This window comes from Pleuronectes platessa, chromosome 10, assembly GCF_947347685.1.
Source record: "Pleuronectes platessa chromosome 10, fPlePla1.1, whole genome shotgun sequence".
Lineage (NCBI taxonomy): Eukaryota > Metazoa > Chordata > Actinopteri > Pleuronectiformes > Pleuronectidae > Pleuronectes > Pleuronectes platessa.
In genome coordinates this window covers 19,325,086-19,352,603 of record NC_070635.1, presented here as the reverse complement: position 1 = coordinate 19,352,603, position 27,518 = coordinate 19,325,086, and the positions used below count along the sequence as shown (strand labels likewise).

General features: G+C 40.6%; 1 protein-coding gene across 1 annotated transcript; it reads left to right on the top strand.

Moving 5' to 3' along the window:
• The first annotated feature begins 41 nt into the window (after positions 1–41).
• Positions 42–26,368, top strand: LOC128449304 (IgGFc-binding protein). The gene is made up of 36 exons (XM_053432392.1): positions 42–147; positions 967–1,017; positions 1,119–1,246; positions 1,452–2,116; positions 3,483–3,916; positions 6,303–6,466; positions 7,465–7,641; positions 8,120–8,339; positions 8,626–8,871; positions 9,123–9,224; positions 9,670–9,817; positions 10,207–10,327; positions 10,483–10,815; positions 11,158–11,329; positions 11,954–12,051; positions 13,680–13,810; positions 14,104–14,273; positions 14,589–14,803; positions 14,923–15,117; positions 15,921–16,109; positions 16,628–17,064; positions 17,700–17,818; positions 18,414–18,610; positions 18,871–19,009; positions 19,227–19,409; positions 19,514–19,659; positions 19,836–20,179; positions 20,891–21,114; positions 21,427–21,568; positions 21,977–22,313; positions 22,807–22,923; positions 23,286–23,387; positions 23,499–23,694; positions 24,167–24,430; positions 24,665–24,807; positions 25,641–26,368. Exons 1-36 carry the CDS (start codon positions 66–68, stop codon positions 25,842–25,844), a joined length of 7,335 nt encoding a protein of 2,444 aa, XP_053288367.1. The 5' UTR covers positions 42–65; the 3' UTR covers positions 25,845–26,368.
• The last annotated feature ends 1,150 nt before the right edge of the window (positions 26,369–27,518 follow it).

The window sequence follows — 27,518 nt, the reverse complement described above, 5'->3', positions numbered from 1 at the left end:
CGTGTCTTCCCACAATAATTGTACACCAAACAAACACGCCCTATGATTAAAATGCTTGGCAGTCAATGCCTCTCCCAAACACTCTCCCACGTATAAGTATCTCTCCATCTTGCCATTTACCAAGCCTCCTGTCATGGTCAACTACAGGTACTGTATGCATGCCTCTGGGGATAATTGTGGTGGCTGGAAAACTATTTGTGTAATAGGGCTAAAAATGCAACATTTGTTTACTTTTTAGTGCTAAGCTAGTTTCCAAAGCATGGAAAAGATAAAAATTTTTATATATATATATATCTATATATGTATACATATATGTACTATATATGCTATTTAATTACTCTTTTTCTCCCATTATTATGAAAATACAGAACGGGTTTTATTTGTTATAAACATACAGCACTTGGTCTGAAAAGAGTCTAAGCATTATCTAAAATAGTTTTTTCTTTTCTTTTTATGATATGTTTTAGCATATATATGTTTGTTCAGAGTTTTACATCTTTTCTTTTTTTTCAATGCATTGTAAGCATAGTTATATATTATAACTATGATTTTTTTCTGCACTAATACATAACATTAGCACATTAATACATAATATTACTCTTGCAATAACAATATACAGTGCACACGTTGCTTATAACATGAATTGTGTAAATCATTAAAATCACAGCTTTTGCTCATGGTTGTGTCAATGTCAGTAATACAATTGCTACAGTTTATTTCTTTTTGGAGCGGCTATTGCTAAGACTAAGTCATTTCGTTTTGTTTCTTTTTTCCTCATTGACTTTAATTCTAAATGATCTTTTACAAAGAAAACATTGTCATCAAAAGGATTCAAAGGTCAATGTATCTCCAAGTAATCTGATAATCAAGCCTGATTGTATAACATATTTTACCTTTACCTTTTAATCCTAAACACTTTGCATTAAAATTTGTTTTTAATACTGTGTATGACTCTCTCGCCAACAGCTATGGAAATAACGAATATCCTGATGTGTTTGGCTGCTACACTCTTAGCAGGTATTACTTGAGGAGTTCAGACATATATAAAGTAAATAGTATAGTAAGTATTAAGTTTTAAGTATAAATCCTGTAATTGAAAAATCTCTTCTCTTCTCCAGTATGTCATGGTTGTTCAACGGGAAAGGAATTCATAACAACATTTTTTCCTAACTACTTGCGAGAGTGGAAACATGAGCTCCATGTGGTTGTGACGACTCAGGGCTCTGAAGCCAATGTTCACATCCAGGTGAGAATACCTACTTATTGTATATCTGTTTGTCTGTCTGTCTCTGGAATGCATATCTGGAGAATAAAGTGGCCTTGGCGGAGGTATGCATTCTCTGAGTTCACTTCGAGTGTTAGTATTTGTCTCATTTGGCATTTCCAAGAAGGTCCAGTTTGTTTAAAAATAGCTTATAAACATTAAAAGATTTGTCTGTATTGCTCTGCAGGTGGCCTCAGTGGGTTTCTCCAAGCGGCTGACACTTCCTGCAAGCACCAGCCTTTGGGTTCCTCTACCAATTGGATCTAAGCTGCAGAAGCAGTTTCATAATGAAAACTCTGCTGTTCGAATCTCATCTAGTGCTGAAATCTCCGTGGTCTCTTTTAATCATGGCGACTATACAGGAGACAGCACAATGATTTCTCCAAGAGAAGAACTGGGCACTAATTACTTTGTCTTCACTCCCTCAGCCAAGTCCCCAGTTGGGATGGACAAGCTATTAGCCATTGTGAATGGCGATAGCCACAACCAGATAACTATCATACCTGGTGGTGATGTGAAATTCCGAGATAAGACTAATTGGAGGAAGAAGAAGGCAGTGACCATTACCCTGAAACCATATGCATCCTACCTTGTGCAAAGTGGTAGAAGTTTGACTGGCACACAGATTCAATCTCAGCAGCCTGTGGCGGTTTTAGCAGGTCACCAATGTTTGACGATGAGTCAAAGATGTGATCATGTGTATGAACAGCTCCCTCCAGTGGCAAGCCTGGGGAAAGAATATGTCGTACCTGTGAGCAACTCTAAGGCCAAAAACTTGGCAGTAATAGTAGCTGCTGAAGACAACACTGAGGTGACAGTACAAGGGAGACAACATTTCACCAAAAAGTTAAGGTAAATATTTAAAAAAATTTAAAGTTATAAAAGTTTTTTAGAAGAAAATTAAAGAATGAAACCTCTGCTCTCTTCTTCAGTCCTGTTTGTTCTCTGCAGAGCAGCATGTCTTTTAAATTCTGTGTTGTCTAAATGATGATACATTTTACAGTTTTTTTCTTAAATTGAGTTGCATTTAGCTCTGTCAGTCATTGAGGTATTTTCTTCCAGATTATATCAAAAAAATGTTATGACATAGTTTATTTGCTCCTATTCAGACACATACAGTAATTTTCAATGTGTGGAAACTATATATAGAGTGATCCTTAAGGCTAGGAGTCAGTCGATACAGCAGGAACTCTGATTGTGGCACAAAAAACTATAGTGCACATTGTTGACTTCTGCCAACCACTCATCGCAGAGTCCAGGGTTCATACTAATCTATTTTTAGGTTGAGGCAACAAAAACAATTCGTTTAGTTTTAAAGAGAAACGTCAATGTCAATAAGCACACATTATCTGACATCATGACATCTATACACTTTTCCTAACCTCAACCAAGTCCTAAAAGTGCCTCAATGCAACCAAACTTAAAAATAACATCACATCGATTTTGTGTTAGAAGATTTAAAATAAATATATTGCCAGTAAACATTTTACTGATGCACTCCATCAAGTGGCTTTTCAGATATGCTGCTAGAAAATCTAAACTAGTGATAATGTTTCCTTAAGAATGTATTAGCTCTGGCAAATTTCTTATATATGGAAAGAGTCCATATTCCAAGCAACAGTTGGGTTAACTCCATGACAACTGAGCATGATTTATCCATTATGAATCCATGAATTCCACAGGAAAATTTGTTTTTAAGTTGCCCTTAATTTTTTAATCAAATGCTCCAGATTGATCAACTCGATTCAGCTCATTTTTTTTTGTATAATGTCAAATCACAGCATACATTATCTCAAAGCAGTAAACATAGTAAGGTGGAGACCATACAATATTATAGAGAAACCCAACAGTTCACCCAATGGGCACTTGATGAATGGAGAGAAAACATTCCATGTAAAGGAAGAAACCTCTTCTTCTGTTTTTGTTTGGTTTAATGGCGGGTGGCAACAAACTTTAAGATGCAAGAAAACCTCCAACAGAATCATAGAATGGGGGCGGCGAAATGTTTTCGCCCAGATTTGTCCTACATTCCACACAACCCTCATCTGGCCATAGACACAAGTTAGACATAGCAATACCCCATTTGTTTTGGGATATTTGGGCCATTACACATCCATTTCGTTAATGACTATTACAATAAATGTAACTATGAAAATATATTTTTCTGATCTACCTGTACTGTATCTAACCAATGGATATATTCTACTAATGCCAACAGGAAACTAAGGAATGCTGGGGACGTCACCTTAGAGAAATTTACCTCTGAACATCCACTGTCTGTAAAGAGCGACAAGAAAGTTATGGTGCTGCTTCTCAGCGACAATGTACCAAGTGACCCTTTACTAATAAGACTGATCCCAACGCACAGGCTTGGCACTGATTGGGCAGTGGAGACTGAGGATGGGATTCCAAGCACTGTCGCTATTATCTCAGAGAGGGAGGGGTCAGGCAGTGTGAAGGTGTGTGTAAGGGGAAGGTGTTCCTCACCCAAGTGGCGTCATTTCCTGAACCATCAGCACTGGGTGTCGTCTAATGTAGATGTGGGGGATAAGCAGAGTCATGTGACAGTGAAAGGTGACGCCCAGATGGCAGTTTACGTCTACGGTGGGAAGCACAGAAGATCGTATGGAACTGCTGGAATCTGTTCTGAAGGTACACACACAAACTTACATATCTAGATTCCTTTACACACACACACACACATTCAGCAACAGTATATCCAAATGTCTATGCAACAATTTATGTTGATATTCTTATACATGGACACAAGTACTTGGACACCTCCGCATTACACATACAGGGGCTTTTATGACACCCTATTCTAAAGCATTAATATGGAGTTGGTCCACCTTTGCAGCTATAACAGCTTCAAATCTTCCAAGAAGGTTGTCTAAAAGATTTTGAGTGTCTGTGGGAATTTTTGCCCATTCACCCAGAAAAGCATTTGTGAGGTCAGACATCGATGTTGGACCAGAGGGCCAGGCTCGCAATCTCTGTTCTAGTTCATCCTAAGATGTTTGATGGGGTTGAGGGCTCTGTACAGGCCCATTTAAGTTCTTTCACACCAAACTCAGCCAACGAGGCCTTTATGGACCTTGCTGAGTCATGCTGGAACAAAAGAGGGCCTTGCCCAAACTGTTCCCACACAATTGGAAGCGTACAATTGAACAAAATGTCTTGTTAAGCTGAAGCATTAAGATTTCCCTTTAACTGAAAGTAAAGGACTTCCAGTCCAACCAAACGCAATGGGATTAAATAAAACACATGAATTTGATGATAAAGAGGTGTGCTCCGATACTTTTGTCCATGTAGTATGTAATAAGTAAAAACTAAAGTAATACAGTTAATCATGACATGATTAACTTGGTATCCACCAAGGTGCTACATGTACAGTGGGTACGGAAAATATTCAGACCCATTTAAATTTTTCACTCTTTGTTTCATTGCAGCCATTTGTTAAAATCAAAAAAGTTCATTTTATTTCTCATTAATGTACACTCAGCACCCCATCTTGACAGAAAAAAACTGAAATGTAGAAATGTTTCCACATTTATTAAAAAGAAAAACTGAAATATCACATGGTCATAAGTATTCAGACCCTTTGCTCAGTATTGAGTAGAAGCACCCTTTTGAGCTAGTACAGCCATGAGTCTTCTTTGGAATGATGCAACAAGTTTTTTACACCTGGATTTGGGGATCCTCTGCCATTCTCAGGTTGGATGGTAACCGTTGGTGGACAGCCATTTTCAGGTCTCTCCAGAGATTATCAATTGGGTTTAGGTCAGGGCTCTGGCTGGGCCAGTCAAGAATGGTCACAGAGTTGTTCCGAAGCCACTCCTTTGTTATTTTAGCTGTGTGTTTAGGGTCATTGTCTTGTTGGAAGGTGAACCTTTGGTTCAGTCTGAGGTCCAGAGCACTCTGGAAGAGGTTTTCTTCCAGGATATCTCTGTACTTGGCTACATTCATCTTTCCTTAAATTGCAACCAGTCGTCCTGTCCCTGCAGCTGAAAAACACCCCCATAGCATGATGCTGCCACCATGTTTCACTGTTGGGATTGTATTGGGCAGGTGATGAGCAGTGCCTGGTTTTCTCCACACATACCGCTTAGAATTAACACCAAAAAGTTAAATCTTGGTCTCATCAGACCAGAGAATCTTATTTCTCATAGTCTGGGAGTCCTTCATGCATTTTTTGTCAAACTCTATGCAGGCTTTCATATGTCTTGCACTGAGGAGAGGCTTCCGTCGAGCCACTCTGCCATAAAGCCCCGACTGGTGGAGGGCTGCAGTGATAGTTGACTTTGTGGAACTTTCTCCCATCTCCCTACTGCATCCCTGGAGCTCAGCCACAGTGATCTTTGGGTTCTTCCTTACCTCTCTCACCATGGCTCTTCTCCAACGATTGCTCAGTTTGGCTGGATAGCCAGGTCTAGGAAGAGTTCTGGTCGTCCCAAACTTCTTCCATTTAAGGATTATGGAGGCCACTGTGCTCTTGGAACCTTGAGTGCTGCAGAAATTATTTTGTAACCTTGGCCAGATCTGTGCCTTGCCACACTTCTGTCTCTGAGCTCCTTGGGCTGTTCCTTCGACCTCATGATTCTCATTTGCTCTGACATGCACTGTGAGCTGTAAGGTCTTATATAGACAGGTGTGTGCCTTTCCTAATCAAGTCCAATCAGTTTAATTAAACACAGCCGGACTCCAATGAAGGAGTAGAACCATCTCAAGGAGGATCAGAAGAAATGGACAGCATGTGAGTTAAATATAAGTGTCACAGCAAAGGGTCTGAATACTTATGACCATGTGATATTTCATTATTTTTTTTTTTATAAATTTGCAAACATTTCTACATTTCTGTTTTTTTCCTGTCAAGATGGGGTGCTGAGTGTACATTATTGAGAAATAAAATGAACTTTTTTGATTTTAGCAATTGGCTGCAATGAAACAAAGAGTGAAAAATTTAAAGGGGTCTGAATACTTTCCGTACCCACTGTATATACTGTAAATGAGTAGCATGTGTCGTCTGTATTTCCTATAGGTGCCCCTCCGCCTACACCGCCCAAGGATCCCTGTGAAGATGTGAAATGTCGAGTAAAAGAACGTTGTGTGAATGGTGAATGCGTCCACGTTTCCACAGCAACTTGCCATGCCGTTGGTGACCCCCACTACTTAACCTTTGATGGTCAGCGCTATAACTTTCAGGTAAGGTTGGAACTTGACTTATTGGAATGGACCTAAGCTTGACCAGCCATCCCCAGCCATTGAGTATATCTAATTTATACACTCAGGACACACTGAACTGAGACATGCTAATACTGACACTCATGAACTGAATGTGCAGTCATGGGGGGCCCCATTAGCTCAACTGGTAGAGTCTGTACCATAGCTGTGTCTCAATTCAGAGGCTGCATACTTCGGAGGACGCAGTCTACATGGACTACAAAGGGGTTGGTCTCTTTGGGCCACAAAGTCTTCAGAGAATCTCTTTAATCGGCATACCCAGCCCTTACTGCTGTTGCCTTGCATCAGAGCTGAGGTTGGACACGCTGAGAAAGTAAAAATTCCCTTTGGTTTTTTAACATGTGTAGCTTTAGCTGTTCTCTTGAGTTGCAGCATAATACTCAAGCATTGAAAGTCCCAATTACCATTACTGCTATGAAAAGGTTTGTCACTGAAGTGAATTGAATCCTGGGATAGGGGATCGAAGGACACTCCCCCCCCCCCCCCATTTTTAGTTTTTTTCCTATAGCTCTCTACTGAAAAGAAGGAGGATAGGATTGTAAAATGACAGTGGAATCCCAGTTCCATATGAACAATAATAGACATAGAAAACCTGTCAGAAGATACAGGTTCAAAACTGTATTCATTGTTTCTACAGGCCCTTTAAACACTGTGTGAAACACATGGTAAAACATCCATTTAATTTCATCCTTTGTCTTTAAAGGCATAGGACAATATGTTGTAAAAGACACATCCGCCAATTTTTATTCAGGGTATTGATAACTAAAATTCACAATTAACAAAATTGATAGTGTGATAACTTAAGATGTATTATTCAAACAACTTTCAGGAGCACAGTTATTACATAAGTGAAAGAAAAGGACCCAGGTTCTGATCTAGTATCATATTTAGAGCTCAGTTTGTCTGATGGCTGTATGAGATGATTTGCCACAAATCCTGAACAATAACATGTCTTCCAGGGTACCTGTACTTACATTATGGCAGAAGTTACAAAGACGGCGGCCGACCTTGTGCCTTTCACTGTGATGACCAAGAATGACCACAGAGGCAGAAGGACAGTTTCATTTGTCAGGACTGTAACTGTCAGTTTTCACCAGCAGACAGTTATCATCGGCAAGCACAGAGGACGAGCACAGGTAACAGATTCCCTCACAAGTTCATGTGGCAATTCCCGAACGTGACAAGCTGTGAATGGAACATTTGGAGAGTAATAAACCGAGACGAGAAAACCTTCCTTAAATTTAATTGAAATTGCCCTTCAATAATGATCATGCAGATGTGACTTACATTTAGTAAGATTGTGAGAAATACCTATCAATATAACTTGGTGGTGGTTGCAGCCCCTCTAGAGCATTCCTATTCTAAAACCATTAAATGATACTTAATAATAGTAGATGTACTATTACCGTATACTCGTTGCAAATAGTTTCTAATTTAATCCCCTTAGTCTTTATACAAATTCTACTACACTGCAAAAGGAATCCTAATTTTTTAGATAATAGCCTAATAAATTTTACAATAGATTCCTGTATTATTTTTTTTATACAAAATACTGTAAAATGCCATTGACACAATGCATCTATTTTTTTATTATTGTTCTGCTTTTATCTGTAGGTTAATGAAGAACTTCAGAACTTACCTATCAGCTTGTTGGGAGGCCTGGTCACTGTTAAGCAGAGTGGAATATATGCAGTACTCAGCACTGACTTTGGCCTGACTGTAAAATATGATTGGAACATGAGGCTGTACATCACAGTGCCATCCTCCTACTACCAACACTTGGGTGGCCTCTGTGGAAACTACAATGGAGACAGGAAGGATGACCTGCCTGAAGGTGAGGAGGGGACATAAAACGATAGTAGGAGGAAATATGGTCGGGTTAGGGTTAGGTGTTGGCAGTTGATGGGGGCCTGTCTTATGATGCTAAGCGCAATGCAGGTGTCTTAGCCTATATATATATATATATCTTGATAAGTGTGTTGAAAATCATGACTTCCAATTTCAAGTTAATATCCCCAATGGTTGTTGGGATTTTTGATGTGCTTACCACCTATAGTGCACTTCTCACACACCAAGATATGACTAAATAGTAATCGTAGTTTTCTTTGTGTCTCTTTCAGGCTCCAGTCTCCCAGCTGTGTTGAAGATGATCCAGCAGTGGAAGGTGAAAGATTCTGATAAATTCTGTCAGGATAACTGTATTGGTAGCTGTCCACACTGTTCAACAAAGGACCAGGCCCACTACAGCCAGAACAAATTCTGTGGGATTCTGAATAAGAAAACTGGACCATTTTCAGCCTGCCACAAACAAGTCGACCCAAATTTATATTTGGACAATTGTGTCTATGATGTCTGTGTCAACAAAGGTAAGCCAATTATTGAAAACTTTAGGGCATTGTTTCAATACATTGACATTACGTCATAACTTCGCATTGCAACAGGCAACTGTGATATGTAATTGTGAGGTGCCACATTGCCGGTGATTGAAAGATTAATTCGTTTTTTGTTTTTTTTTAGGGCCTTCTTTTCTGCAAAAATAAATAATTATCTCAGGGTTTCAGGATTTACAGAGTAAGACATCCTGTAAATTATGATATTGTAATTGTTTTGTTTGCAGGTGCAAGACAGGTATTGTGTGATAATCTGAAGAGTTATACAGACACCTGTCTGACAGAAGGAGCCCAAGTCAGCCCAGAGTGGAGAATGGTTGCCAAGTGTCGTAAGTAACTAAGCAAAAAAAACGGTTTCATCTGTGAGTGCTATCTATAAAAAGCCACAATGCATGCCATGTTGGGTCTGGCAGCAGGCCTGGAGAAGCTGATCAGGACAGGGGAGTTATCCCAGTGGGCTGGACAACTCTGAAGCGTGATTAACGTTTGACATCACAAACAATTTAGATTACACCCATAGACCCCACACCCACAAAAAGGGAACATTAAAAGGACAAGATATGGAGTAATGAGAAAAAGGAGAAAAGCCTTTATCTCTCTCATCCCATGTGCCAAACTCAGCATCACTAACCCTAACCCTCTAATCATGGTGTTCAGATCAATATAAATGAAACAAACTGATTCGTATATGTTTGACGTATGTTTTTTAATTAGATTTACAGTATTGGTTGTCACAGATAATTAGGATGATGATACCCACTGTCCCCTCCCCAGCCCTTCCGTGTCCAAAAGGTAGCCACTATGAGGCCTGTGGTTCAGCCTGCCCAGCCACCTGTGTGTCCATGAACAATGAGGAGCAATGTAAAGCCCTCTGTGTGGAGGGGTGCCAGTGTAATAAAGGACTGGTGCTTAGTGGAAACAGGTAACATATTAATTATGTTATTACTATTGAAAACACAAATTTGGTTCTTGGAAATGCTTTATAATAGTTTTGCAAGGACAGATATTAGAAATTAAATACATTTAGCCATATTTATGCTATATGTCCCACATCCATACAGCAAAGTCATTGGTTTATATAGTTTCCTGTCTGGTTTTGGGGTCACATTGTAAGTGAACTTAAATTCTGTCATAGAGAGGTAAGTACTTGAAAAGTAGGAAAACAAAATGAGCAAAACATTATACTATAAAAAAACAGTGGTCCTATCATAAACAAATCATAACAACCACTACACCATCATACTGTGGTCACAGGTAGCAGCTGTACGCACTGTTAGAGCTCATTCATATGTATGTATGTGTGTGTTTCAGATGTGTTCCAAAGTCCAGCTGTGGATGTCAGTACCAGGGCAAATATATCCCATCAGACACCACTTTTTGGGGTGACAACACTTGCACCACCAGGTGTAAATGCCATAATGGGAAAGCCAAGGTTGGTTTGTGTGACTGTGTGTGCCTTATCTATCATACTGTGTGAAATGACCTGTGAGGCATCATATCTGTGAGTGTGCACACAATTAACTAAATGTTGTGGGGAAATGTTTTCACTTATATCCTTTCCTGCTGTGTTCTGTCTTTCTGGTGAAGTGTACATCATCTACTTGTAAGAAGAACGAGGCCTGTGTCGTGAAGGGGGGTGTGAGGGACTGCTACTCAACATCCTATGAAACATGCAAGGCCACTGGTGACCCCCACTACCGAACCTTTGACAATCGCCGGTTCGACTTCCAGGGGACTTGTACCTATATTCTGTCCCAACTCACCAAGGGATCAGACCCGGATCTGGTCCCATTTCAGGTGCTGGTCCGAAATGGTAACAGGGGTCGTAACAAGGCTGTGTCTTTCACCAAGTCGGTGTCACTTCATGTGTTTGGAAATTTCAACATCAGCATGAGTCGTGCCAACCCAAGGAAAATACTGGTAAGATCAGGTTGCCTACAGTAAATACATTACTCTATCACTGTGGTTTGTGGATACGATAGACCACTTCAACCAGTGGGGAAAGAACAGAGAAAGACTTCTTCATTTACTTTCCAACAGTGAGTGTGCTGTTGTTTGTGTTGTCACGATCAACCTAAGAACCTGGCAAAAAAAAATTATTTTCATGTAACTAAAAGTGGGTTACTATTATAGAAGTAAATGTAGCTTACTGTCAATGCTACTGTGGAATGACTTGATGTGTTTCTGCAGCGGCAAAGTGCCAAATTGCAGATAATGTGGTTATAGTGTTATTACATTGAAAACCCCTCCCACCCTACCCAGGTAAACAGTCAGTCAGTGAATCTGCCCTACTCCATGGAGGATGGCAAGCTTTCCGTGTTCCGGCGTGGCTACTTTGCCATCGTGACAACATATTTTGGCTTGACGCTCAAGTTCAACTGGAACAGCCATGTCAGCTTGACTTTGCCCGGTTCATACTCTGCTGCAACATCTGGTAAGTTGGGTGTATGTAATGAGCATATGACTGTGGTTGTATAAGCCAAACACAAGCAAAGCAAAGCCTTTATACCTAATCATATCCCACATAGCTAAATAGTTTGGGACCAGATTTGGTCCATGTCCCGTACATCACACATCTGGCCCATGTACCAAGTGGAATGATTGCAAGATCTGGGCCACAAGTAAGCCATAGTAATACTGCATTTTAACCAATGGTGCATTAGGGGAGCTGAAGTAGGTTTTTACTCTTTGGGTGATATTTGCCATTCTCAAATATGTGAAACATTTACACACTTCGTCCATCAAGGCAGTTCAGGCAAGCATGAGGCAACTTTGTGTTTATAGGTGGAAATCTATTCTACTGCCCGTATTTAACTTACAGACATGATATTTACGTCACGATGAGATAATTCAGAAAGTATCGAGACCCCTTCAGCCTTTGCTTTAAATCTACAAAGCAATGAAGGGCTAAAAGTGAAGCCACTCAGAACAAATTCAGTGCGCCACCAACTCACCATCTGTCCTGATTCAAATTCTTTTCATGCCTCCAATAATAATGCAGCTGAACTGTTAAATCTCTGTGTAACTGCTGTGCTTGTTGCCTGTTTCTCCTTGTCAGGCTTGTGTGGAAATTATAACGGGAAAGGTGATGATGACTTAATGAAACCTGATGGTACCCAGGCCGAACAAATGCATGCCTTTGGACACAGCTGGAAGGTGTGTATTAGCTCAACGTGGTCTCATGAAACGATTCGTAAGATATCGTACAAAAAGTTATGTCCAAATTTTCGTAATGAATCATACGAATTTTTAGCACAACATTTTCGTACATAATCCTACAATGCGCCTGTGCAGACCTCTGCAGCGCTCTAATAAAGCAAGATGCCGGAGATTGCTGTATTTTTAGCAATGTTTCTTAATAAAAATTTGTTTTGATGATATCTATGTTGAGATATGTGTGTTTCAGTTTAAATATTTTCATTCATGGTTAAAAAAAAATTGCTAATATATTTTCTAAACCCTATTTTCATAACCCTAATCCAAACCAGGAAGAACCATACAGAGAACTACAAATTGAATGGTGTTCCTGTACCTATGTGTGTGTGTTGTTCCCATCTTTTGTAGTTCTAATGTGTTTTCACTATAATGTGAGATTGCGACCGGGAACCTTGCATGTATTCTGTGTGGTTTTTTGTTGTGAGAAAAACACCTGTTTAGTCAGATTTAGTTTTTTTCTTACTAATAAAACGGTAAAATCTATTTTTTTCAAGGTTTTGGCCCTACTCAGTGGCGCCCCTCATAGTTTTGCATTAGGCTATGGTAGTGGAGTTCAAGACCTTTCCAAAACAGTTCATACCATGTCTGTTGCATATTTAGTTTCCATCCTTTATGCCATCAAAACTGACTCAGCTGCAAGGTTCAAAGGTCATCCCTTAGGAGCAGGAGCCATCCACAATTTTCCCACTGACATAATGTTACTCCCGAAGTCAAGACCTTTACGATGATGTCTTTGCTTTGGTTCTATGACAAAGTTTACATTTCATCTTGCTCCAAACACAGGCTATCTCAGGTGTACTTTCTCACACCCCATTGAGGTCCAAGCTGGTTCAAATTTGTCAAATCTGTTTTAAGTGGTATTTAATGGCCAGATATGGTCAAAATATGTATGTTTGCTTTATACACAACCATGTGATTCACTTTGGACAAAGTTAGAGACATCTTTGTTCATTAACAACCCAATTTCTCACAACCCAGTCTGAGACTGTTTGTCCTCCTCCCCTCTGGGAGGCGCTACAGGGTCCTCCGTTCCCGGACCAGCAGATTCAGGAACAGCTTATTCCTGCGGCGGTCCCTCTGCTGAATCACTGTGGTGCTGACTTCATATTTATTTTTCATATTAGGGTTAGGGTTAGATGAATGTCCGCCATGTTTTTTGTTTTCACGAAGAGAGAGAAGCGCATAGGTCACGTGTCCCCAGCCTCCTGACTCACAATTTAGTGGAATTCATACGAATACTAGTGCATTACTTTTAGTAGCATTTCCTCCGAAATTGTGATGAGACCAGTCTGATTAGCTGAGACTGGAGGGCTCTGGAGAATTTTTTCACAAACCTGAAATCGAGCAGAAAAAAGAAAAACATGAAAACTCCACTGAGTCACACTGCAAATTGTAGAAGCTCATGCTGGATCCGGCTTGAAAAATGCTTGCACTTGACCAAAATTCTTTCATTGTACTTTTTGGCATGTTGCAGTTGACATCTTTAAGTTTAAAATTTGTATTGATTTGCAGGTTAAATAGTTTATAAATATTTTAACAGTTTTACTTATAAATGTCATTGTACAAAGATAGGAGAAGACCCTGGATGCACTAGTGACTGTCCTGATGGTAAATGTCCTGAGTGCGAGCCTGCTTTGCTGCAACGTTACAAACAGGGGCGCTACTGTGGTGTCATAGCTTCCAAGAAAGGGCCGTTCAGGTAGGTTCTGGTTTGGGGAATTATATGAAATTATAGCTAGACCATAAAAACATTTTAAGTAACGATTTAAGAGATATTTATATCCACATACACATTGACAAACTGGTATTATTTGTTTAGCTGTCACAGCCTTTTGTTGCATTAGTAGGTGTGGATTAAACAATCACAAAACTTATCTTTGTTTAGTAGGAGCAGGTCACACAGTTCAAAGAAGACAAATAGATGAATCACAGAACTGAAGTGTTGGTGTCACTGTGCCCTCTCTCTCTCTCTCTCTCTCTCTGCTGATACAGACACTGTCACGGTAAACTAGACCCCACGCCCTTTCTCACAGACTGTGTCTTTGATCTGTGTATGTACCAAGGCCATGCATCCTCCCTATGCGACAGCCTATCAGCTTTCAGCACTGCTTGTCAAGATGCGGGAGCTACAGTGGAAAGTTGGCGAACCGAGCAGTTTTGTCGTAAGAAATACACACACTGACACCAAAATCACTCTAAACTGGGAGACACATGGTCTATGCATCCATTCATCCATTCATCCATTCCATTTATTTGTCCATTCATTCATCCATCCATCGAGGAGTAACTTTTTAGACAATTTAACAACCGGTCAACAGCAGAATGAGAGCCGTGTTGTATTTGCTCGTGTTGTGTACTACGTCCAGCTGTTGATAAAGAAATACTCCCTTAACCAAAATGTCAGTTTTTGTGTTGTACAAATAAGTCACTTCTGGAAGCTTTTATTTTTGATTGATTTCCATGTGTCTCTCCTCCAGCTCCCACATGTGATGCAGACAGTCATTATGAGACGTGTGCCCCCCCCTGCCAGCTGACCTGCAGTGGTCTTGGGCCCCCTGAGGGCTGTGACGACAGCGCGCCCTGCACAGAAGGCTGTGTGTGTGACGATGGCTTCATGCTGAGTCATGATAAGTGTGTACCTCTGGCAGAGTGTGGCTGTCTGTACGAAGGACAGTATTATCAAAGCGGACAGGTACTGTGAGCTGCTGCACTCACTGCTGCTACACCTGCAGCTTATTTTACTGATGTTGCCTTCTCTTCTGCCACTTCTCACTACTGCTATTGATTCTCTGCTCTCTCCTGTTTTCTCAGGTGTTTTATCCAGGAGAGTCCTGCAAAACTCGTTGTGTCTGTTCGGACAGTGGAGAAGTAGAGTGTGATCCTGAATTCCAGTGTTCAGTCAATGAGAAGTGTGTTGTGAAAGACGGCTTTGCTTCTTGTTATCCCAAAGGGGTTGGTTCCTGTTCTGTGAGTGGAGTCAGAACAGTCAGGTCATTTGATGGACAGGTAATATTTTCTTAATAGGACAAGATGGCATGTTATCCAGGACAATGTGTGACAATTTTATTGAATTGTATAGGTCAATTTTTTATTTATATTATTATCTATATCAGTAGTGACGTGTCAGATCAGAGCATCTGAATTAGATGCTACATGTGTCCTGTATCAACACGGATTGTTTCTCATGCAGAATCATGTAACGTAAGTTAATAATTGTCATTTTTTGATTTGCTCTCCGTCATCACAGCTTGTCAGAAATGTAATAATAACCCTTTTCATTAATATAATGTTATAATTCTTCCAGACCTGATGTGGTGAAAATGTAGTTTTTTAAGAAAAACACAGATGAGCAGTACTTTTGATGTCAACACTTGTACTAATACGTTTTAATTACCTCCTCAACATCCACTTGATTCCCACTTATCTCCTGAAGGGAGCTCAACTACATTACACATGTTATTGTGAACTGCCATCCTCTGGCCCATTAGCCAGTAAAGTGTCCGAATAATCATTTTGCCTGTAAATGTTTGATCCTCTGCACGTTTTTTAACACGCAAGAGACACAAATATGACAAAAAGAAGTCAAAAATCTCAGGATGAAGAAGCGGTGCACACACTCGAACAAATCAATGAAGATGTCAAGAGAGTTTTTTGGCGATGACGATGTCGATGAACTGTTAACAAAAACAAATTACTTTGTTACATCATTGACCCTTCTTGGTTAGGTTTTAAGACAAGCAGTGAAAGTTCAGGCATAATGCTACACATCTTCTAATCTCTCCACGTCTCTACCCCCTCCCATTCTTCAGGCTTATCCTCTGTGGGGAAACTGTGTGTTCAAGTTATCAGAGGTGAAGGAGACGGAAGGAGGGTTGACAACCTTCTCTGTGTTGGTAGAGCAGCAAACCGATAAGGGTGGCAGTGTCAGTCGCAGTGTGGAGCTCAAGGTTTACAATATTGAAATCACAATGGAGACTGGGGTTCAATGGGAAGTCAAGGTATGTCTGACCTTTTTGTATGACTTGATCGATTTTTGTTGTATTCCCACAAAGAGTGATAACCATTTTCAATAGAACAGAATTAAAACTACACAGTGATAACATACACTCCCAAATAGATTGGCCTACATCCCACATCTTACACATCCTACATCTGGCCCACATACTGCATGGACTGATGGCATTTGATTGGTTTGCTCCTGTTTGCCAGATCTGGGCTACAATTAAGCCACAGCAATACCAAATGTGAACCAAAGGGGCCAACGGTGGTGTAGTTCGTTTTGTGCTATTTGGTCCACATTCACCATTTACCACATGGGTCCAAATTTGTCTCAATTGAACATTTATGTCAATGTGCTGTAGCTCTTTTTGTCATTGCACAAACAGAGATGGACTGAGTGGTGATGGTCATTTTTCAGCAGAGCAATAGCCTTTCGTGATGGACACAGCAATAACATAACCCAGTCCATCTTAAAATACTTTGTGTATCTGTGTCTATGCTCTTCTCTTTGTCTCAGGTAAATGACGTCAGAGTTCCCCTTCCTGTGTCATTGGTTGACGGAAAAGTGCGAGCTTATCAAAATGGCATCAGCATCATCATCGAGACGGACTTTGACCTGAAGCTGACCTATGACTGCATGGCAGGCGTGTTCTTGCAAATCCCATCCACCTATCACAGCTCACCGCTCGGTCTCTGTGGCAACTATAATGGCAAAGTTTCTGATGACCTGGGATCAGCAAAAAAGAAGCCGGCAGACATGGTTGCAGATTGGGTAGAGATGAGTGACCAAACGTCCTGTGAGACAGGCTGTGGTGCCAGTTCTTGCCCTGGTCCTGATGACAAGAAGGTCCCAGAAGCCAAAAAGGCCTGTGACATCATCAAAACCGAAAAGGGTCCATTTGCAGGGTGCCATTCCACAGTGACCCCAACCCCTGACTACGATGCTTGTGTCAGGTCAGGATATATCTAATATTAAGGAGATACAAGTATGTTATCTTGTTTATGGTCTATAGTCTGAAGCCTTTTCCACTGCACAAACTAGGCAACCTATAAACTGCAGCTTCCTATGACCAAAATGTCCACGGATCTTCCATTTATTTAAGTTTTTTTTCGGTATACAACTAAGGTATGCAGAAGGACAGACAAAAAGAGAAGAAGTGGCACAGATGTAGTTCTAGATTCTCTTGAGAATCCAGGTCCCTGAAAGGGCTGGCAAAATCTGGTCAATGATTCAATAGGGAATTTCAGTTTATTTCAGTTTGGTCCACATAAAGATATTTCCATAAATCTACAACTATGAAATATTTCATAAAATAAGTTATTATTTATAATACAAATGTTTTTTTTTATTTCAAAGTGTATTTTCTTTATTATTTAATCCTGAACACATTAAATCTTGTTTGAAATTTGGACCAGCTGTAATAACGTAGACAGTTGTACAATCAGGACTTGTTCAACAAAGTTGTTTGTTAGTTTGTTTTTGTAATAAATAAATTGTGATAAAATGCAACAGCTCTTAGGAAAACTGGATTTTCTGTGTTACGACCATATATGGTGTTTCCTGTAATTGAATGACATTTTGTATACAGGGAGATGTCCACAGGCGAAGGGGGCACACACATCCTGTGTCGTCACATCCAGAGTTATGTCACTGCCTGTCAACTAGCTGGCGCAAAGATAAGCGAATGGAGGAGCAAGGACTTCTGTTGTGAGTCTGATCTGACTCACTGATGCTTGCTGTAATACACTGTATATATTAGTCTTTATTTATATGTAAAAAAAATTGTACATGTTTTACATTCCCCTGCAATTATTGCATGAATGCAAAAGTATCGCACGTTTATTGACAATTTCTTGCAGATGTCTATCTTATCTTAAGAATATGTGACATTTAGCCGACCCGAGATATCCAGCAAAGTCTTAGACTATAGGGCAGAAAAAAACATTTTCTCGAGGTCTTTGTCTCACTGAGACTCCACCTGAGTCCAGCACCACAGCTGTGTGATCTACACCCTGCAGACAGAGCCACTCGCAGCATGGTGAAACGATTGTAGCCCAGCTTACTTTCTGTAGATTGCTTGTCTCATATTAAAACAGAAAATGTGTGAAATTCTTTCATTAGTGCAGATTCTGGGTTCTGTTCCTGATTCTGATTAAATGGGCCAAACTAAAACCAGCAAGTTGTGATTTTCTAAAGACCAAAAACCTGAAAATTTGCCATCAAAATACTATTCATTTTACACAATGGAAATCCTAAGAAAACACCTTATTCCTGCATCTCCTGGCCTTGTTTGTCCTTGCAGCTGTGACATGTCCCACAAGAAGTCACTATGAGCTGTGCTCCTCTTCCTGCTCCTCCACCTGCTTCTCTCTGGAGCAGCCAGAGCCCTGCCCAGTGTGCCAGGAGGGCTGCCAGTGTGACGAGGGCCTGATGTCTGATGGAGTCCGCTGTGTCCCTGTGGAGGAATGTGGCTGTGTAGTGGATGGACTTTATTATCAGGTAACTATCGTCATTTACGTAATCGTCATCGTTCTGGTCAATATTAGTCTGGACCAACATTGCTCTTGAACTGAAAATCCACCACGCAGCAGATGTCAGTTTGATTGAAATGAAAGTTTCAAATGAAATACGTAATTAAATAATGAAAGGCAATCATTGATTTATGATAAAAGCATACTAGAATCTTACTATTGCAATATTACATTATATATGTATGAGTTTGTGTAAACGTTGTCTAAAACTTGACTGATTCTTTTCAGTCGGCTATATCTAAATATCAGGACGACTGTTCAGTGCTCTGTGTCTGTCAGTCTGGACAATTCAGCTGCAACTCAACAAACTGCCAGGAGGGGAAGGAGTGTCGCAACGTGAATGGAGCAATTGGCTGCTACCCCACAGGTCATATACTTACTGCCAGAAAATGTTATTTAAATGTTAGCTTACCTTGTCCAAACTGTACCTTTACATTTTTCCTGCCTTAATGCAGAAATGAGTCCTCATGCATAATTTGTACCGTGCTTCTACTAATGGGATTTCCTGTTGTTTAATATTTAGAGCTTTGTAGAGCAATTTAACTGCATGTGGAAATCTGACTGTGTGTGTGTGTGTTTTCTAGACCCCTGTGCTGAGATTAAGTGCAGGGTGAAGGAGCACTGTGAGGTATCAGAAGGCGAAGCAGGCTGTATGCCTGATTTTAAGGCCTCATGCTCGGCCTTCGGTGACCCACACTACATCACATTTGATGGATGGAGTTATTCATTCCAGGGAACCTGCACCTATGTCCTCGTCAACACTACAGGTTCGTAAAAACCTGCTGTGAGGCATTTAATTGAATCTACAAATCTGACCAAACTCACATTCACATATGCTTAACATTAACATGAATTGTTCCAACCAACTCAGGTCTCGATCCATCCCTGCCAGAGGTAACTGTGACCACCAAGAATGAGTTGCGTGGGAACTCTGAATTCTCCTATGTGCGTTTACTCACTGTGGAGATGATGGGCCACATTATATCCATCCCAGTTAATAAGAAAGGCAACATGTTGGTGGGTCTTTCTTCAAATTATATCTGTGGATTAAATATGCCTCAACTATTTCACTATTCTGAACTGATCTGGTTGTTTCACAACAAGTTTATAATTTCATTCAATATTTTAATCACTGGAAAATAACTAAACTTCACATTTTAGAATGGCTCACTGTCACTTCCTTCTCTTTTAAGGTGGACGGCATCAAGACAGAACTTCCTGTTATTCTTGAAGGAGGCCGCCTCTCCATAATACAGTCTGGAATCAGAGGAATCATCCAGAGTGATATTGGCGTTGAAGTCACTTTTGATTGGTCCACATTTATCATGGTATCCCTAAGCAGCAGTTACTATGGTAACGTGGTTGGACTCTGTGGAAACTTTAATGGCAAAAAGGACGATGAGCTGACGGCGGCCGGAGTCACGGCTGTTAATGTGACCGACTGGGCCAAGAAATTGAGTGTGGCTGATGGTGACCCATTCTGCTATCATTACTGTGAAGGGGTGTGTCCTCAGTGCTCAAAGAAGGACCGTGTCAGGTAATGTTGACTGTTATATTAACAAAGATATCTAACTGATTCTAATTATATAATGAAAATCATTGGAGGACTGCTGTATATTATGAATTCCATTGGTTTATAACAGTGTGTATTTCGGCCCCTGTGGTTCCAGAAACAACAGAGCACATGCCTGAGCAGACTCACTCACACCCAGCAGTGATGTTGTGTGCTCACATATAAAACCAGCTGGAAATGTTCAATCAGTTCTTACATATGTTGTTACATTTAAGACACAGAAAGAGTTTTCTCAAAAATGTATCAAGTTAATAAGGGCTGAATGTCAATTTCCAGGACACAGATTATTTAAGATAGGCAGAATAACAGGGGAAGGTAGGGAGGACCACAAGTGTCACAGAACGCATAGTAAAGCATTTAATTAATTATAGAATAATTCTACAGTAAAAACAGGCATTGAAAAAATGTTTTAACAAAATTCATTTATAATCAATAAATAGATTAAATTGCAAAGTAGATTGGAACATTTAATGGGCAATAATATAAATATACAAATATAAATCAAGGATAAATAGTTCAAGTTAAAGAGTGGTTCGTCAACAAGTACAATTAATACATTCATTCATAATTGAATAAAGCATATTAAAAGAACTATTTGAAAATTCTGTTTCATGCATTGCAGTCAGGCATCAACTCAATCGATCGACATCTTTTCCTCTGTTCCGTCCCCTTCAGGTTCACTGGTCCAAAGTACTGCGGCATTCTGAGTGATAAGCAGGGGCCTTTCTCTGGCTGTCACAGTAAAGTGCCAGTAGCAGAGTTTGTGTCTGACTGTTTGTATGACGTCTGCGTCAATAAAGGACGACCTGAAGTGTTGTGTAACGCCTTGAACGGCTACTCCACAGAGTGCCAGGAAGCTGGAGCATCCATTAAACAGTGGAGAGAACTGGCCAGCTGTTGTGAGTTACATACAGTAGATTTATATGGACTGAAAACTACAGATGGACACTTATTTAGATCTGCCTTAGTGTGCCCTCTTGTCAGATAACTTCATAGTGGCGTCAGTATTTAAATTCAAGTTCTGAGGGTAATTACGTATTTGAATGTGTATTCCAAGGTTGATCGAGGTAGAACTCCGATTTTTTGTTTCGAGACATAAAGGCAGGTGATTTATTTGCCAATTATACCCAGGTACTGTTCAGCAGTAGCTTTGTCCATACCCCGCCCCCTGCCCTCTGTCTGTTCTGCATAACACTTGTCTGTGCCTCCAGCTGTTAAATGTCCGGCCCACAGCCACTACGAAGTGTGTGGTTCAGCCTGTCCAGCCAGCTGTGGTCCTCAGCCAGTGGTGTGCCCCGCCAAATGTGTGGAAGGCTGCTCCTGTGACCCTGGATATGTCCGCAGTGGAACTAAGTCAGTCCATTTTCACCCAAGTATTTAAGAGTATATTATTCATGTGACAATTCTCTTCCTTTCACATCATCTTCCTGCGATCAGATGAGCATAATTTTGTTTTCTCTTCATCTCATTTAGTGAATTGGATTGTACATACATTTTTTCCCCAGAATTGATTTAGCAACAGACGAATACTCAACTTCATCTCCATGAGTCAATAGCTGCGTGTCAATTCAGGGGGTGCATCATTCAGAGAGTGACATGACAAGAAAGTTTGCATACCCCTTAGTTTGTTTTTCATGTGTACCCTCAGATGTTCGGTTGAGTTGAAGCATTGGACGTCTTGTCGCTTGGTGACATCATGACATCTTGACAACAACTGTAACTGTGTATACCTGCTGACTGGGGCGGCTTATTTTTTGTCAGGTGCGTTGTCAAGGAGACAGGCTGTGGCTGTAACCATCGTGACAAGTACTACCAGCCAGGGGAGGTGTTCTGGGCTGACTCACAGTGTGAGGAGAGGTGTGTGTGTGATGAAGCAACACAAAAGGTGCAATGTAAGAAGACTACGTGTCCATCCGGGGAGACATGCGGCATTGTGGAGGGAGTCCAAGGCTGTTACCCAGTCAGCCTTAAAACTTGCACCGCACATGGGGATCAACACTTCATCACCTTCGATGGACGCACGTTCGATTTCCAGGGCAACTGTGTCTTCAAGTTGGCAAGGGTGTGTGGAGACACGAAAGGTCTACAGAAATTTGAGGTGAGCTGACGATAGAACAACACAGAACAGTAATGTAGCAGGTGATGTTCCCCAGACAGAAAACGCTTGTCTTCTACACAAAGAATATATACACAGCACGTTATTAAATCAAATGTGAATGTGTGTTATCCTTACTTAAAGTACTTAAAGCTGATAATAGTTTTGTGCTGTCACTTCAGTGATATGTAAATCAAGGCCTTTTATTTGAAATGGTCTTTTTACATTTCTGATCTGAATAATTATTGTGTCATTGCTGTTACACATGTTCAAGCACACGCTCCTGGGTCAGTCAGTGAGCCGAAAAACAAGGAGGAATCTCATCCTGTACCTGTAAACAACTAAGAATTCATCCCAATGCCATTATCTGTTCTCCTGATCTATGTGTCTCCCTTATGCCTCCACTTTCCTGTCTACTGTCCCTTCTTTCCTCCTGTTGTCCCATCGACTTCCTTCCACCCGTCTTCTTCTGTCCTCTTCTTTTGGGGAACTGAAGGTCAACCTGGAGAACAACAACCGTGGCAGAAAAAGAGCATCATATGCTAAAGTGGTGACCGTCAAAGTCTATGGTGTCACATACAAACTTTCACACGACCGCCCAGGTGGAGTACTGGTGAGAGACATGCACACACACACACACACAAACACACACACACACACACACACACACACACAAACAGACGAAAAATCAGCCCCTGTTCTATGTCCCTGTTAAACTCAGGGCCTGGAGCATCCATATAATGTTTCTAAAATCTACCAAGAGTTACTCAGGATATTTGTATGTGTTGTCAAACAGCTTGGCTAAAACATTATCTTCATTTCTATTTATATTAAATAATGGTAAGTGGCCTGTATTTATATTGCATTGTTCTAGTCTTGATCACCACTCAAAGTCTTATAAACATCAGTTTTTTGCCTCATCTGTCTTAGTGGACGACAGGACTAATCTTTTCTAATTTTTCCTATTTTCCAAAGGTGGACGGGATTGAACAGTCTCTACCATTCTCACTCAATCAATCGCTGATCCAAGTTTATCACAGATACAGACACGCTGTCATTGAGACAGACTTTCTTAAGGTACAACACACACAGCTACACCATGCCACGACTGTTATGCAATAATGCCAATATGTTGTTGAACTTTACACAACTTACAAAACGTTTTCTTCATCTCTCACATTGTTAAAGGTCTCCTTTGACTTCGCTAGTGCAGTGAGGGTGGAGCTGGCTTCCAGTTATCAAGGTGCAACCTGTGGTCTGTGCGGAAACTCTAACAACGACCCTGCTGATGACCTGATGCTGCCCAGTGGGAAAATGGCTTCTAACGCCAATAAGTTTGGAGTGAGCCAATGGCTGGCCGACGTGGAAGGCTGCTCTCTTGAGTGTAAGCAGCCGATGCAGTTTAATTAATCTTCACTGCTGGACCGTGCATCCTAACTCCCTTTTAGATATGCACCTTTTTAGATAGATGAGTCTCACGTCTAGAGTCTGTCCATTTTGGCTGAAATTCTAAGTTGGACCTTATGACATTTCTGTGACACTTACGCTCAAAAAAACAAAACTTTTTAGAGAAACTGTAAATGAGCCCTCACACATCACAGCTTAAAAGAGCAAGATGAGTTTGAAATGAGTTAGGACTTCCAATAGTGTGGGATACCTGTGGCTGCTGTGGCTCAGGAGGTAGAGTGCTTTTACGCACCATTCCTGTGATTATTGCACATCTAACATGAGCTCAAATACAGAGATTTAGAATATACAGACATATTGTCATTCACTGTACATTCACTTTTATTAATATGTGGGCGAACATGTGTCTAATGCTTTTGTTAATAATGTTGATGTTTTTTTTATCCCAGGTGAAGACTGTGCTTACCCCTTCGCTGCTGACTACGAACCACCAAGTTACACATCAGACTGCAAGGTCATAACAGCAAAGGATGGGCCCCTGGCGGACTGTGTAGGCCGCATAGATTCCAGGCAGTTCCATGATGACTGCATACGTGACATGGTGTTTAATAACGGGAAAGAGGGGTCAGCATGTGACATCATCAGTGACTATGTGGAGGAGTGTCAGAGAAAAGGCGGCTCCGTGAAGCCATGGAGGACAAAGAAGCTGTGTAGTAAGTATACTGCTGGAATTCATTGATTGAAAGCTGACACCCATATGGAGAGTGGAGACAGTCTCTCCTAGATGTGGTGTTGCACTCATTTTCTCTAGTTGAGTAATGCTTGAAAATGTAAACCCTGGAGGGAGAAGTTCCAACCCTCACTACCTGACCAGTCACTGTGAGTGTCATAAAAAGTAACAATATCGTTTGTGTATTTCTATGTGTGCGTGTGTGTGTGTGTGTCAGGGATGCAGTGTCCAGACAACAGCAAGTACAGTGTAACAGCTCCTGGCTGTCTAGTCAGCTGCTCTTCTCAGTCTTCTCCACCTAAGTGTACAGCCAAACCCAGTGAGGGTTGTGTGTGTAACCCTGGTTTCCTGCTCAGTCAGGTAATCCTCCACACTACCTGCCATCCTCAACTAACATACAGCTTTATTCTTGCTTCTACTTTCTCTTCCCGATCCCTCAGTGCAATTCCAAAAGTCTGATTGTTTACATTGTCTATGTTAAATGTCATTTTCTGTATTATTAGATCTACCATCATTTGCGTACAAATCACGAGTTTTGGAAATCCAAAACTCGTGAAACTACAGGAGGCGATCATATGTGCTTTGCCATCTTGTTAGAAGATGCGAAGACTCGTTTTTGGAAGTTAAACAGAGTGATCACATTTGTTCAGTCACTACAACAGTAGTACATTCGGTTTACTACAAGGTAAAGGTCATATACAGTCGTAAACTATTTAATACAATAAAACGATCAAAGGAGGTCCTTCTTGGTATTTCGTGTTAGCCTGACATGAAAAAAAAATTCGAAGGTCTGGGCCACTCGCGTCAATACAGTGGGCCATAGTCTATTACATTACATTACATTACACTACATTTCATTTAGCTGATGCTTTTATCTAAAGCGACTTTCAATAAGTGCATTCAACCCCGAGGGTACAAACCCAGAACAACAAGAATCAAGAAAGTAAAATTTCTTCAAAAATAAAGCAAAACTACATTAGACTTTTATTTAAAAAACGTTTTTGATGCGGGCCAATTCAAAATGGATGGCGGGCCACAGTTGGCCCGAGGGCCGTAGTTTGCCTTAAACCTATAGTGTTTACACCGGAAAACCTTTATTCCAACGTTTTATTCAGTGAACATGTAATTGCTTTAGTGAGTATTGTCAGTCAGAAAGACGTAACTGCTGGTTAATGACGACTCTGATCCTCTAGGATCTCTGTGTGCCACGGGCTAAGTGCGGCTGCTTCTTCGATGGTCAGTACGTTGTGTCTGGACTGACCTTCTACGCAGACTCCGACTGCCAGCGCCAATGTGTGTGTCAAGGAGGGGCGGTGACCTGTAAGAACAAACCCTGCAAAAAGAAAAGAAAATGTGAAGTGAGGAAAGGAGTGAGGAGTTGTGAGAAAGACGGGTAGAACAGGACACAAACACATGTGCTGTTAATTGTGTATGCAATCAATTCTAATCAGATGTTCTTCTGTGGTGAGTGTCCATTTGTAATTTAAAGTGAAGCTTCACTTCACTAGACTAAGATCTCCTCCTTATTGATTCGTAAATCAAACATAATTTACTCCAGATTACATAATGTAACCTACTATGTACAACAAGGTATATTCAACTAATCATGATAAGTTAAAGCGAATGCAGCCGGATACTATAGCCATGCAATAACACCTCTCTGTATACGGTTTTTAATTATATTTTAACGGGAACAGAGAGACATTCATTTTGTTGAATGAACCTTTTTGAAGCTGTTGAGCTGTACTGCATTATACTGTACTGACATTATTCAAAACAGGCTCAATAACAGAAACAGCTCCCTGTGTAACCGCAAATAACTGCTGTCACTACTCTCCTGTAAATGTGGAGGATTTTATTAATCATCCTCCTTCTGCTTTTTCCTCTCACATATGCAATAAACTCTATTAGTTTGGGCTAATGCAGTGTCTGTTGTGTCTGTGATTGATGTACATACCTATATATAGTTTGTTGTACAATTTCACTGACATTATAATAATGTCTTTTTTTATATAGCACTTCTAGAAACAAAGTTAGAAAGCGCTTCGCAAGTAAGAACAAATATGAAATAGTTTCTGTATCCTCAAAATTTAACACAGAAATTCTGGTAGTGAGAATATAAACTATGATCAGAGTAGGAAGCAGTATTCATTGTAGACATACATGATGACTGATGACCATGTGAAGATGAGAAGCAATCGTAATCATTTTTTTTACATAAAGTTCTGCTTAACAACAATTCAGAGAGAAACTTTTACTAACTCCTTTATATTCTGACTACTAGAGTCATGGCTTTCTGTGCAGATTCAGAGTCGACATGCAGAATATGATGTCTTTTATATAGTCAATCCAAGTATATAGATTTATTCCCCATGACCTAAATAACAAAAACATGCTACATTTTCTTACTTACGCGTAAGCTATAGCCCAACCGTAAGTGGACAGCCCCCAAACATCAAATATGTTTGTGATAATTGAGTATGTCACATTTAAGCCTCTGTAGTTCCTAAGCCCACCCGCTAACGTTGTCTGGTTATACCTCTTCTCAGGACTGAACAGATTGACTGAAAGCTCCTCTCATCGTTTAAACGTGGAGCAGCTGTTTGAGCAGGATGACTTGTTCACCTGTAGTTCATCAGTAGCTGTGTCTCAATACAGAGCTGCCTCCTTTGAAGGTTGCATTTGAAGACAACCAGACTGTCACATTTAGAAAGTTCCTTCAAATGTAGATGACCAATGCGTCCTTCCATCCCTGAGAAATGTAATTTCTAAGTGGCGACTGAAACCAATGAGATGTCCAACACCTGACAATCAGGCTTCAGCTCAACAGAACAGATAATGGTACACATTTTTTTTTAAACTGACTAGGGCTGAGCAGCCAGTCTATCAAAAAGATGTGTGTGTGTGTGTGTGTGTGTTTCGAACAGATGCTTTAATGCGCAGCCATGATAACCTCTGCTGTTGTTTGGGCAAGGATGTTGTAAAGGTTCAGTGTGTAGAATTTATTGACATCTAGTGGTTAAGTTGTATGTTGCAGCTGAATACCCCTCACCTCCCCCTCCCCTTGCAAA

What these genes read in the sequence shown, in the direction of transcription:
- LOC128449304 (XM_053432392.1), top strand. Translation starts at nt 66, where the DNA reads ATGCCTCTCCCAAACACTCTCCCACGTATAAGTATCTCTCCATCTTGC. An exon ending in GAGAATGGTTGCCAAGTGTC is followed by an intron (nt 9,225 to 9,669) that starts GTAAGTAACTAA and finishes TCCCCTCCCCAG; the next exon opens with CCCTTCCGTGTCCAAAAGGT. An exon ending in GAGGACAAAGAAGCTGTGTA is followed by an intron (nt 24,431 to 24,664) that starts GTAAGTATACTG and finishes TGTGTGTGTCAG; the next exon opens with GGATGCAGTGTCCAGACAAC.